The sequence below is a fragment of the Solanum stenotomum genome, chromosome 3 (assembly GCF_019186545.1).
Source record: "Solanum stenotomum isolate F172 chromosome 3, ASM1918654v1, whole genome shotgun sequence".
Lineage (NCBI taxonomy): Eukaryota > Viridiplantae > Streptophyta > Magnoliopsida > Solanales > Solanaceae > Solanum > Solanum stenotomum.
Window position 1 is genome coordinate 47,462,110 of NC_064284.1, and position 14,426 is coordinate 47,476,535.

Sequence of the window (14,426 nt, forward strand, 5' to 3'; positions counted from 1 at the left end):
GAGTTTTGTGCATAATGGGTTGTGGATGTAGCTCCTACTTCCTTGTGTTGCAATGATTGTGTCTTGAGATGGACTTGATGTTTCCTCTTTTGAATTGTGCATTATTTTTATGTTGCATGCATGATGGACTGCTAATCATGAGTATGTACTTACGTAAGGTGTCTAAATCATCATTCGAGGACGAATGATCCCAATGGGGAGATAATGTAACACTCTGGAACTGGTAGACTAAGCTAGAGTTTGACGTTAGGGTTAGAGCCTTGAAAGGACCTTCACGTACCTTAAAAATCATGTATTCGTGTTAGAACGTCAAGGCCTAAACACCAAGGACCAACCTGGGTCCTGGAGGAAAAGACCTACAGGTCTGCCAGATAGTGACCCACAAAAGGCATCCACGCCCCGTAAGGGAGCAGCGTCGGTGAGGCCTTTTTGGAATCTGCCTAGGGCAGTAGCCACGGACAGGACCTACACCTCGTGGATGGGTCCATGCCATGTGGTTTTCATCCGTAAGTCAAGCCCCCCAAATTCAGGTCCCAGTCCCTCGACCCACATTTGACCAGAACGGGCTGTGGGCCCATCACGGTCCGTGGGTGAGGGGATCGTGGGTCACACCTAGAAGGTGGTTTTAGCGTGTAAGTTGAGGGGTAGTTTCGGGTTTTCCAATATAATTAACCATTAAGTGATGTCGTTTTGTATTATTTTATACCAAGTATATAAATGTTTAAACCCCCTAAAAGTTAGTCTTAAAAATCGTAACTACCAAAGTTCCAAAATCAAAACCTCTCTAACATTTCTCTCACTAAAACTTCCATTGAAGAAGAAGAATAAGAAGTCAAGGTCTAGGGCTCAAGGACTGATCTTTCCACTCAATTACGTGAGGAATGTTTATAAGGTATGGTGGTTTTTCATCTATGGGTAGCCTTCACCCATAGAGTCCCTTCAAAACTTGATTTCAATGCTTCCAATATCCCCAAAAGATAGGGTTTCAATCTAAGTCATGGGTTCTCTTTCGAAATGTTTTCAATGGTTGATTATTATGGATTATGATTGAATTGATGATTTATTGTTGATTTATGATGAAATCCCCCCAAGAACCCATGAATCCGCCATATTACTAAATTGTGATTTCATGATGTGGCTTGATTGATTATAGAAGCATGTCAATTGATTATATCTATACTCATTGATTTTATTGAATCATGATATTCTCCATATCTAATGTAGAAATTCTAGTTGTTTGGATTGAATGTGATTCATAGTCCTTTTTTTTTTATTTGAACGACCCTTGGAGGGTTGAGGGGCTTAGCAACACCCCCAGGCCTTATCATAAATAAAAACAATAGGGATACAAGGAGGGGGACATAAAACCTTACCTCCAATCCTATGGTGGTTCATGAGTCTACTTTCCTACTAAGTAGAGTCTACTCATCCCCGTGAATCTAAGATGAAACCTAGAACTAAGCACCTACAGAAAGGACTCCTCTCTGTACATAATTCTAAGAAACGTAAATGAGGGAGAGTCTCCCCTTACAGTTAGACCTAAAACTAGCCACAAAACTAGAAAGAAGCCTAAAAGAACCGGAGTGAAAAGCTTCAGGGTGGTTTTTTTATCCTCTTCAGCCTTTTCCATCTGAAGTTGGTCGTTCCCATCTTTTCCAGAAGGAAACTTCCTTTAGCTGCTGCAGGTAGCTGGTTCTGAGTGTAGAAGTGTTGAGTGATGTCTGATTTGTGACTATCCTTGGACAGAAAATATGCTGTTGTATTGGCTTCTCTATAGGTATGCTGGCATTTGAAGAAGTCCAGCTGAGTAATAAGCTGGTGAAGTTGAGTGATGTACTTGCAATTTCCAGGGAGGCTTGCTTTTGTTATTGAGCCATTTGGTAAGTAGTTCTGAGTCCACTTCCAAGATGACTTTCCTGTAACCATGTTGAAAGCACCAGTCCAATCTGTGAGTTGCAGCTTGGTTATTGGTACCAATACCAAGGGGGATTGCGAATGCATATATCATGTTTCCATTGGAGTCCCTCAATATACGCCCTCCTCCTATCTTCCCGGGGTTATGCAATGCACTTCCATCTGTATTAAGCTTCAAAAAGGGGCTGGGAGGGCATTGCCAACTGACCGTGATGATCCTAATATCCTGGGAACATTTCTCCACTTCATTGATCATATCCTCCCAATTATTAGGCCAAGAACAATAGGGGTAAGTGACCATGAGGAGCTGGAAAGTGTCTTTAAAAATCATGTACTTCACTCTTGCCACATTAGATTTTTTCTGGCCAAATTTCACCGAGCATCTGTTCTTCTAGAGTTTCCAACAAATTAATATGGGAAGGATCTGAATAATGAGTTTGTGGACCTCATTTTTTGCAGCCATTCCCCACCAGCTCATCAGGAGGTTTTCAAGTGGCCTGGGGTCGTGAATAATTCCCATCAGTCCTAAGAAGTACCTCCAGATATGAGCTGCAAAATTGCCTTTAACAAAAATGTGTTCAATATCATCCAATCCTGGTCTAATGCAGCAGAAACATGTCGTTGGCTGTACTCCAAAAGAGCTCAACCTATCATTGGTAGGAAGTTTGAATTTGAGAGCCCTCCACAATAGAAAGGAAGCTTTGAATGGAACTTGTTTATGCCAAATAGTAGAGAATAGCCTACTCTTGTTCTTCTTGCCCCTCACCAGGTTCCAGGCAGATGAACAGGTAAAAGTCCCATTCTCATTTTGCTTCCAATAGGCTTCATCAGGGACTCCTGCTTCATAGTGAATAACAGTGCTAAGCATTTTGGGAACTAGCAAAGGTGGTACATGCATTCTCACCATAGTTTCATTCCACTGTCCATGTCTTAAAAAATCAGAAACTTGAGTATTATTCAAGCTAGTTATGCCATGACAAAAGTGAGCTAGAGGTCCTTCCCCCATCCAGTTATCCCACCAGAAAAGGGCATTTCCAGAGTTTATTCTCCATCCTATATCAGTTTCCACCATCTCCCAGTTCCTCACCAAGTATTTCCACACCAAAGAATCTCATGTATCCCCTTTCTTAGCTACTGGGTTAGACCTCTAGCAGTACTTGGCTTTTAGAAATTAACCCCATAAGGATTGTTTGGTCCTGAAATTCCACCACTGCCTAATTTGGAGAGAAGTGCAGACGTCGTTAAGATGCCTCACACCAATACCACCTTCTTCATAAGGGAAACTAAGAGATTCCCAAGATGCCCAATGATATTTTTTCTTGTCTTTGTCCATTCCTCAAAAGAAATCTGTTGTCACTCTTTTGATATATTGCAAGGTAGTTCTAGAAGGGGAAATGGTTGCATAGTATGAATAGGTATTGATTGAAGTACATGTTTGACCAATGTAGCTTTCCCACTAAATCTTAGGATTCGAGTGTGCCAACCACTGATCTTTTTGACAACCTTTCCCACCAAATCTCAATAATAAATAATCCTTTGTCCTCCTATATAAAGGGGGCAGCTAAGATAATTTATAGGGCTTTCTCTTTGGTTGAAGCCAGTGATTTCCTGAATCATATCAATAAGGTGAGAAGGGGTATCTTTAGGGACCATGAAGTGACTTTTTCCTTTGTTGATGAGTTGGTCTGATGTGTCTTCATAGGTTGCCAGAGTTTCCATAATGAGCTTCAAAGACTCTTCTCTTCCTGAGGTAAAAATGATAACATCATCAGCGAAGCTTAAATGGTTGATCTGAGGCCCTCTGAAGTCCATTTGGAACCCATGGAAGTGTTGATTGTCATATAAATTATTAAGCATTCTAGATAGCACCTCAGCCCCTAAAATAAATAGGGATGGGGAGAGAGGATCCCCCTGCTTGAGACCTCTTGTAGAATGGAAAAAACCATGTCTTGTCCCATTGACTATGATAGAGTACCAATTATTACTCATGATCCTCCACACCATGTCAATGAAAAATTCTCCAAATCCCATGTGTCTTAAAACCAGACTAGTAAAGGCCCATGACACTCTGTCATACGCCTTTGCCATGTCCAACTTAATCACCACATTATCCCCTTCCTTAGGTTTTTTAATGCCATGAATAATCTCCTGTGCTAGCATGACACTCTTTGAAATACTCCTACCTCTAACAAAACCAGACTGGTTGTTAGAGATAAGGTTAGGCAGCATAGGAGCAAGTCTGAGGCATAAAATTTTGGAAATGATTTTGTTGGTAAAGTTGCTCAAACTTATGGGTCTGAATTCTGAAAAAGTATTAGGATGATCTACATTTGGGAGTAGAACCAAACTTGCATGTGAAATGAACTTGGGAATGAAGTAACCACAGAAGAAGGCATGGACAACATTCAAAATATCTTCTTTGATGATGTCCCAGCAATTCTGAAAAAACTTCCCACCAAACCCATCCAGACCAGGAGCTGAATTCGGATTCATAGAAAAGACCACCTGCTGCAATTCTTCACTAGTAGGCATTGCTTGGAGGGTCATATTTTGCTCAGGAGTGACCATTCTTGGGATATGTTGTAATATATCCTCATTGATGGATTGCTCAATTCCAGTAAATATGTTCTTAAAATGGTCACAGGCTGCCTTGGCTACGTTCTCATCACCCTCCACCCATTCTTCATTTCCTATACAAACCTTGTGGATAAAAAGTTTCCTTCTTTGACCTCTCATAATGGCATGAAAATACTTGGAGTTGGTATCACCATCTTTAAACCATTGCAATTGAGTCTTCTGTTTGAGGATAGAATCTTCCAACTTCAAGTATTTGATGTACCTGGCATTAATCCTCTTTAAGTTTGCTCTATTTTCAGCAAAATTATTAACAATCAGTGCTTCCTCAGCCACTCTAACTCTCTCCTCATGATCTCGGACAGTGCTGAAAATGTCTCCAAAAGTTGTTCTGCACCAGTTACTACGAGTGGCAGTCAACCTCTTCATTTTCTGTTATAATCTCCACATAGGATTCCCTTCCACTTCCCTGTCCCAGCAAGCTTTAACCACATTAATAAACTCCTCATGTTCAGTCCAGCAGTGCAAGAACTTGAAATATTTGATAGGTTGCTTCACTCTACCTACAATCTCCATCAATAAGGGGCAATGATCAGACCTCACTGAAGGGAGATGGGTAATAGCAGTTTGAGGGATTCCTTGTAACCAGTTGTCATTGACCATAGCTCTATCAAGCCTCTTCCACACTCTAGCCTCTTCATCCCTGTGATTGCACCACGTATACCTCTGACCCGTGTACCCAAGGTCCATTAATCCACAAGCTTCAATAGTTGCAATGAAATCAAAACTTTTATTCATATTGTAGGGGATGCCGCCTTGTTTCTCATCTAGTGTAGTAATGACATTAAAATCACCAATAGTGCACCAAGGGATATTCATATTAGAAAAATGAATAAGTCTATCCCACAAGTGTCTCCTCAAGTAGTCCTTGCATTTGGCATACACAATCGTGATCAAAAACTTATCTTTGATTTCCACATGTTGTATAGTTCCTGTGATGTGTTGATCCTCAGATTCCAAAATATTAAGATTTATTCCAGCAGTCCAGAATAACCAAATCTTCCCATTAGAATTGCAGCAGGCATTTTCCATGCTCAATTTGATCTTATAACTGTTGAGATGAGAGTTGTCAGCAAAGGGTTCAAGAATAGCAATCATTGATAGATTGTGAAGTTTCTTGAGATTTTGTATTCTTTCCAGAGAACCAAGAGTATTAATACTCCTTGCATTCCAACAGAGTGTCATAATCATTAAAAACCTCTGCTTTTGGATCTAGTGTTGGGTCTGCTAGTCTGAGCAAATGTACTTTTGGAAGCTTGTCTGTAGTTTTGTTTATTTTGTTGCCTCCCCCTTAGAGACAGCCCCTGCTTTTCAGCTACCTCTTGTATGTCCTTTTGAAATTCACTCTGAAATGTAGACCCAAAGGCTTTGATAAGGTGAGCACTGACCTCTTCCCCATCTTTATCCTCTTCTCCATCTTCAATGGACTGAGTGTCTTCATCATATTCATCCTCTGAGTGTACCATATCATACTCACCCTTGTGTTTTTGCTGAATCTGTTCATTCTGCTCCTGTGCTTTCTTTTTGTTGGTGTCTTGTATTACAGCCTCTTTCTGTAGTTTCTTCTTAATGGTATTCCTTTTCTTTTTACTCAATCTTCCTTGGGATTTATTATTTGTCTTCAAGCTGAGGTCTCTTTCTGTCCCTTGTTTATCAGTTGCTATATGTCCTCCCCTTATTCTGTTCTCCTGTACTGTTATATTCCTGTGTACCCTCAATACCTGTTGTTCCCTTCTTCTTCTGAGTCTGGCTGTTGGTTTCAGCCCTAGCACCCTGACCTTTCTACTGTTTGTATTCTTTTGGAGTCCTTACCTGGTCCATTGTACTGTCAACCTGTTTATGGCCACCTTGACCAGTATCCTGCACCAAAGCAATTTTCTGTATTTCCTGTAACTGATGGACTGTTTTGGTATAGGCTTGATTAGTGGTTGCAGAGGCTCTAAGGTCACTATTAAGGTCATTGTGAACCCCCTCATGCAGAACATGAGTCAAATTCCCCCCTTTGGTTGTCCCTTCCTGCAAGTTAGTAGTTTTCTCCTGACACCCTCTATCCATCCCTCCACAAACTTCATCAGAATTTTCAGCATCAACATAGATAACACTGATGTCTTGTTATAACAATAATTTGTGACATAATCTTTTAGCACATTTGTTGTAGTATCATTAGATTTCGTAGGTGAATCATCTCTTGACCCTTCAATTGTTTGCACTTCATAATCTGATTTTCCTTTATTGGTGTTGTCCTCAGCAATACCTTTGTTTGGTTGTTCCTGCATTACTAAATCAATATAATTATTATGGATAGGGATGTTAGATAGTATACCTGCTGTGGAAGGTGCCTGCTGCATGTTGTTCTTGGTTGCCTTATATTGTGGTGAAACAGGTCTCCATGCTGTTTTGGGAGGTGTTTGCTCTTGGCTTTTTGTTTGTTTCCTTTTCTGAACTTGCCATTGCTCTTCCTGATCTATAACTGCCTGCTCATGATGTGCCTGTAGTCTCTTCTTGAGTTCATGCTGTTGGTTTGTGTGCTGTTGTTGTACCTGATTTTGCCATTGGACCTCACCATCTCTGTAGTCTTTTTCTTGAACTATGTGTTGATGGCCTTGTTGCCTAGTACTTGTTTTTGTTATACCATTGCCTTGTTCACTCTACGTTTTGTTTTGTTTTTCAGTTTCCATTTCTTTCCTCCTTTTGGATTCCTCTTCTTTCCTTTTAATGGTGCACACATTGTCCATGTGTCCTTGATGTTTACAATACATACAATAATCTGGGATGCCTTCATATTGGATTTTTTGCCATCTCCCTTTGTTTGGGTCAGAATTCTTGAACCCCATCCAAATGTGAGGAGGCCTTGCTTTGGTTAGGTCAACCTGGATCCTCACCCTAGCCATACTGCCTCTAGTCCTTTGGGAGTTTGGGGAATCTAGGTACAAAACCTTTCCAATAGATTCCAGGAGAGTAGACAACAGGACTTTGTTGTAACAATGCCAAGGGAGTTCAGGTAAAGCTAACCAGATAGGGACTATAGGAGTTTCTTCTTCCGGTGTGAAATTAGGAGTCCAAGCTTGAATTCTCATAATTTGACCTTCTATACTCATCTTTTGTTTAGTCCAGATCATAACATAATCAAATTCATTATCAAGATCAATGTACACGTGTCTAGAGTTATAGTGACTAATTTTCACTCCCCCTGTTAGCTGGGTCTGAAGGGTGAAGCTTCTTCTAATCAACTCCATTTTGGGCATGGTGTTAGTAAATTTACCAACAAGAGTATGCTTACAAAATTCAGCCAACTTAATACTATAATCAGTCTCCGCAAGTAAAATAGCAAGTAGCCCTTGTCTAACAGTATGTATAGGATCATCCAAAACAATAGGGATCTCATTTTTAGATTGATTGTACCTTAGACGAGCAACAAAAGATTGAACAATGGTGAAGCGAGCAGGTTCAGGGGTTCTGTCCGTCTTATTATTGTTTTGATCCTCGCTTTGATGTGGACCATTCGGTTGTTTCCCTATGTTCTGAACAGTATCATTGTTCACTTTGGGAGCATCATCTCCATTCCTTTGTGTATTAGAGACATATCTAGTATAGTTGTTAGAAATCTTAGGAGAGTTGTTGTCATAGTCCACGTTGGCTCTGTCATTGTTATCATGAGTTCTATTTTGCCTCCATATTTATTTATTTCCTTCAACTGGTCCTGCTTTCCTTCTTTGTCTTTGTGACCTTGGTTTTGTACCTGTTTCAACTCTTCAACAGTCCTACTGATGTGCTCATTTATCACATTGTGTGACTGAGCCTCAGTGTTAGCAGCCAATGATTGAATATTGATTTTTGTAACAGAATTACTTGTCTGTAGTTCGTTTTCTTCAGACTGCTTCAAGGGGCCTAGTTGATCCTTTCTTTGTTGCTCCACTTGTCCAATTTCCTCAGTTGGCTTGTCCTTTATTGTTGCAACCTACATTGGATAGGTAATTGGAGTTGGAATAATGTTAGTGGAATTACCTTTAATACCAAATGAAAAATTAGAAGAGTGAACTTCATCAGATGAATTTTCAGAATTAAAACTCCTTGTAGCTTGATCCCTGGCATGTTGCTCATCTAAACCATTTTCCTTCATTGCATTGCCTTCCTCGTGTGAATTTCTTGCCCCTAACTGATGATTTGCATTTGGTTGGATATTGATTTCTACAGGTGAGAGTGGTAATGAGTCACTCCATTCAGTGTTATCCATTTTCCGACTAGTCCCTTCATGGACATTATTCATAAAATCCTTTGATCAATTAGCTTGATTGTTAGTGGTGTTTTCTCCATCAAAATTGCTTGAAATCTCTGAAAGATGGATTTCGAAAGGAGGGGGGGGGGGGNGGGGGGGGGAGAAGTTGACATTCCCAAAATTTTCATGAACTCCGGTGGTCTGAGTTCGATTTTCACCGGAATTCTCCCCACCGGCGATTCCACCGTCCATTTGGCCTGAAATTTCTATGAGATGTGCACGATCATGAGGGGAGTAATCCCCAGTGGTTAAATCAGCTCGAATTTGACCGGAGGTGGCTTGAACTTGCCGGCACTGCTCAGGCGATTCAGTTGCGATTCTCACTGAAATCGCCTCACGATTGTTGTCGATTGGAACGGTGGAATCGAGTGATTTTTTGATATGTTGTAGCTCAGAACTAGTAGATTCCATGGGCATTAACACTTTTCCAAAATTCGATCCAGAAGCTTCGTGGGAAATAAATTTTCTAGTTCCTTCCAGTTCCTTCTTCGAAATCGTTGTGTTGACCGCATCTGTATGTTGCGATTTTTAGGAGCTATGGGATGTATAATGGAGCGTGGATGACTGGGGTTTGTTGCAATTGTCATGGCGCTTCGATTGACCTTGGTCCGGTGGCCGGGGGAGCTCCACCGGTGGCTCATGCGCCATTCCGGCGGTGCGCGCGTCTGATGAGTAAGTAGCTGTTAGAGACAGCTGCTGGAGCATTTTTCATAGCTAGAGAACTTAGAGAGAGAAAAAAAATTAGAAATGAAGGTGCGGTATTCATAGTCCTTGAAGGGCAAATTATGAGGGTTTGTACATGTTTATGAGATTTGTGTATGAGCATATGATTCACTTAGAGAGTGAAAATCTTATGGCTATGGTGTAATTTTTGTATCGTTGAAAGGTCATTCTCCATCTACCCTTACACATGAGTATGCATGTAATGTCCATGATTATGATAATATTATTGTGTCGATTGAAAGGTGATTCTCATGAAAACACATGATCATAATGTGAAAGTTTTCCTCACATATTAATGATGATTCTAAGTTTGAAAGTCCATTCTCACCTAGTGAATCTATGAGCTATTTTATGAGTTGTGTTGGATGGAGGGTAAGATACTCCTTCATGCATGTAAATTCAATTCAAGATTAAACATATAATTTTGGGAAATAATGCTTAGCACCGAGTGGATATGGAATATGAGGTAGAGGCCCTCTAGTCAATTAAAAAGTCTGGGTCATCTAAAGTAAACTCATGAGATGGAAGCTTCCCAATCAATTCAATAGGTTTGGGGTTTCTGGAAGCAATCTTCCTATCCCATAACTATGTGCCCACATAGGTCTTTAGCTAGTGGATCCACCTAAAAGCTAATACATTTAGTTCTACCTTAGGCAAGTAGGACATATCTTTTCGGTGTGGGACATGACACTGGATTCCATGTAGCTCACATGGTCTATGTCGATTAAGGCTATTTTCCCTAAATTACAAGATTATGAATTATGACAAGAACATGAACATGAACTATACTTACCACTTCTCAATGAGCTTTACTTAGTGTGAGTGGGGGTATGGGACTTCACTTATACATTGCACAAGGAGACTTTGAAAGGGGTTATGGTGTGGTTTCCTTATGCTATGAAGATATATGAATTTATGCATGCATAATATGGGTTGTTGCTAAGAGTGACTTTACTTACTACAAGCTATGAACATGAATGTTTCCTTGTCTATGAGTATTGGCTATGGATGAGTTCAAGGTATGATATACATGATTATGGGGACCTAAAAGTGGTACTTAGTATTAGATAGGATTATGGTATCTTGTCTATGCATTGGACAAGTATAGTTTAGGGTTGCTTATGAAATGGTTTGACTTATGTATTTACACAATTGGACATAATGATTCTTAAAGTTGATAAAGAGCATGGTTTCAACTAAATTGTCCCTTTTAAAATGTTTTAAGGATTTTTATGCATGGCTTTCATACTTAGTGAAATTTTGTGCTAGCCCATATATTCTACATTTTTCTATATGTGTAGGTCCGATTATTGAGGTGTGCTTCCTTCTTGATATAAGCTTTGATTGGCTATTCACCACGATTTTGGTGAGTCCTCATGGTTTGAGGACGAGAGTTATTCATTTCTAGATTCTTCTTACTTTCTCTTTGAGACTATGTTGTAAAGGGTTGTGACCCTTAATGATATTCGATTGTATTAGATGGTTAATGAGACAATGTCTAGACTTCTATTTGATTTTATGGAAAGACTTCCATTGTAAAAAGTTTTAATTCTGCATCATTTCTATTACTTATGTTTATGCTATGCTAAGGGATTGTATAAAACCCCTTTGGGGTCGAGGACGTCGTGTTACATCTAGGGGGTACCCTTGGGTCATGAAGGTTTGAGGGTGGGACATGAGATAGATTTTTCCCGGATACTAATAGCTGAGATTCATGAAAGGGCTTTCCAGGAGAAGACCACACTTTTATTTCCATGTCTGAGTTTTTGCCTAAGTAGAGAGGCTACTATTCCAGTGTGGGATTGTGATAATTTTATTGAGGTGACCAAGACGGTCAATGTGAGTTTAATACGGGATGTTACAAAGCCCGTGACACCATGTAGAGGCATTCAATTTCATTTTCCTCCTACGTGTGAGGCACTAGCTCTCGACCAGCCTAGAGAGGGTACCAGTCTAACCCATATGGAGCCCGACATGGAAGTCCCACCTGCTTAGTCATCTGGCTCGGCTGCAAGTACACCACATGTTCCTACTTCTACAGGCTATGCATTGCTGCCACTAGCCTGAATCTAGAAATTAGAGACTCAAATGGTGACATTTTTGTAGCATATTCGGCCTTAGATGAAGAAGACTGTTAAAAAAGCAGAGAAGAGGGTAGAAAAGGTTATAGAGATTAAGATACAAGTAGTGCACCAAAGGATAGATGCTTTTAAACTACGAATGCTGGATATACCTCAGCCTTGGCGTACTGTTGATCTAGGTGCCTTCTAGACGGAGTTGGCCAAGCTCCTAGCTGATATTGATGCTTAGCTACTATTGACACTACTGTATCGAAGCCTCCTCCCAAGGATGATGGTGGAGATATAGTTCTAAATGAACTATTTGGTGAGGATGATCCTACCTTTGACCCCCCTCGTGCGGCTGGAAAGCACACACGGGATTCTGAGTGTACTACTGATATGAAGGAGGAGTAGAGAGCAAAGAAGAAGGAGTGGTATCAACTTGAAGAGGCACAGTGCCATTCGAGAGTTGAAGATGAGATGTGGTAGCTTAGATTGAGAGAGTTAGATAGAGGAGCAACTACTTCGAGAAGCACTACTGATGGTGCTCCTCAAGTTATAGTAGGGGACGTCACTGATGGCACCGCACATGTTGATCCAGTGAGTTCGGGGCAACCGGACCTTATGCTCCATAGGCTTGTACCTCCCTATGTTTTACTTTATTTTGTGCATTGAGGGCATTGTACTGTTTTTCTTATGAGGGTGGGGTGAACGGATTGTGAGTGTTAGGGTGATGTCTGAATAACCCAACTCGCAATCCTTCCTTAGGGTTTTCTTTCCTGTGTTCTTTTTCCCCAAGAAACTATTTAGTTTCTACTAAACCAGCATGTTTAGGATAGAATAAGTGTAGAAGTAGACTAGAATGAAAAGCATGATGGCAAAGAGAATGATAATTGACACCCCCTAAATTTTTTAATGTGTGCTATATATGTGTGATTGATAAGTTGAATGTGTAGGGTCTTTGAGTGACACGATAGGAATCAATTATATAACACGACTTCAGCAATAACATGAACCGCATACATTAATGATTAGATAGTGAAACAAGGTCTCATGTGTGTGTAAGAATGTTTGTGTAACACCTCGGTCTAAGAAAGAGCTCAATTTAGAAAGAGATAAACTAGAAATAGTTAAATTGAGAATTTGTGCAAGTTAGTCTTCAATTGTGAGTTTTGGGTCAACTTCAAATGACCATTAATTTCAATACAAGATGAGTTAGGCGGCCCAAAGGTATCACATGAAAGATCTTTGACTCCTCTTTCCAACACCATCGAGTTTCCAAAATATCGAGTTTGGATGAAGGAGATATGACCGTTGTAGTGGAGCATGTCTAGTTAGGGCATTTCATCAGTTTTAAGGAGGGGTATTTGTGTCTTTTACTTACCCCCACTATCCCTTCACATTGTTTCACCCAATTAGGGGTCAAATCTGATTATATTCAGTTTACGCTATGTCTAAAACCGTTTGGAAGGTTAGGGAAAAGTTCAAGAGGAGAAAAGGGAGAAAAGCTTCAACTATTCAAGATTCTTGCGAACTTTAAGGATTTTGACCAACAAGTTGATTTTTTTGAGGTATGTAAGGCTTCGTAGTGATGGGTTTGTTCACCTTCAGGCCAATCATGAGTTTCCAATTTTGAATTAATCCATGAGATTGAGTATATTGAATTCTTAATTGAGTTATTTGAGGTTTTGTTGCTTCATTCTTGAATATGGAGTTTTGATTTCTTGAGGTGAGAGTCTTACGTATGAGGATTGTTCTTGAGGGATTTTTAGTAGATTTTTATTTGCTTGTGTTGGGTTTACAAAACTAAGGAAATTTTTAGCAAAACAATTGATTCTAGGTGAATTAGGAAAAAAAATTGAGAAAAAAATACATCCGAATATTCTGGAAAAAGGCTAGGACGGTGCGCCCTTCATGCGACATGAGGGTTAGCGTGGGGCACCTGCAATACGCCAGAAATGACACCAGTAATTGGTAGTCTTGCACAGCGCGCCACTGATACATCCAAACTTACACCTCAATTAAGAAGTATTAACGGTCGAAGTCAATTTATAACACTCAACGTGAGTTGAGGTCGATCCCACAGAGAATTTATTTACAGAAATAATTTCAATGTTGCGTTTACCCAAATGTTGTTACTATTTCCTAGAGAAAACAATTGCAGAATGTAAATTAGTTTTTTGTTGTAAGATTCAGGTAACCAATGTTGGTAAAAGATTCAGGTTAACAAATAGCATATTATTGCTCTTAAGGGTTGTACTGATAAATGAATGAAACCAAGATTGTGTTCCCCATAACGTTACATCAAGTGTTTATCCATAAATGAGTTTCAGTAAATTTAATCTTTGCAAATTAAAGGCGCATTAGATATATCTACCAATTCTCAGTCTAGTTAGATAACTTTCTCCCAAGTCCTCTCAGTCGTAAAGTATTAACAGATTTTACTCTTGCTTATAATGATGTTAAAGTTCTCTTCTCTCGAACTCGAACCTTCACTCCATTTCATTATATTAACTTAGATTTTTCCCAACTATCACTTTTCTCTTGAACAATTGGCACATACAGGCTAACTCTAATGCGTGCACTCATTAGAATAGATGAATAATGAAAGATTAACTATGCATTGAAAATATAAATCACCTTCTACTCATTTTACAAATTCACACTTAGATTTCCGTCATAGATCCTACAACCCCAGTTGTGGTGTCTAGCCACTCATGATTTCAATTGAACAAGTAGAAGTTTGTAATGAAACATTAAAATAACTCACTTACAAAAGTTTACAAATTCAACAAACACTTGATATTAAGTAATTCAAA

At 39.7% G+C, this 14,426-nt stretch overlaps 1 protein-coding gene across 1 annotated transcript; it reads right to left on the reverse strand.

Moving 5' to 3' along the window:
• Positions 1-1,771: 1,771 nt before the first annotated feature.
• Positions 1,772-2,986, reverse strand: LOC125858992 (uncharacterized). The gene is made up of 2 exons (XM_049538744.1): positions 2,360-2,986; positions 1,772-2,305 (listed from the first exon to the last, which is right to left on the reverse strand). The coding sequence occupies exons 1-2, from the start codon at positions 2,984-2,986 to the stop codon at positions 1,772-1,774; spliced, it is 1,161 nt and encodes a 386-aa protein (XP_049394701.1).
• Positions 2,987-14,426: the final 11,440 nt, after the last annotated feature.

Excerpts from the sequence above, each read along its gene's own strand:
- LOC125858992 (XM_049538744.1), bottom strand. The coding sequence starts at position 2,986 with ATGGTGGAAACTGATATAGGATGGAGAATAAACTCTGGAAATGCCCTT. Across the intron at positions 2,306-2,359 it reads GAATGGCTGCAAAAAATGAG|AAGAACAGATGCTCGGTGAA; the intron begins GTCCACAAACTC and ends TGGAAACTCTAG.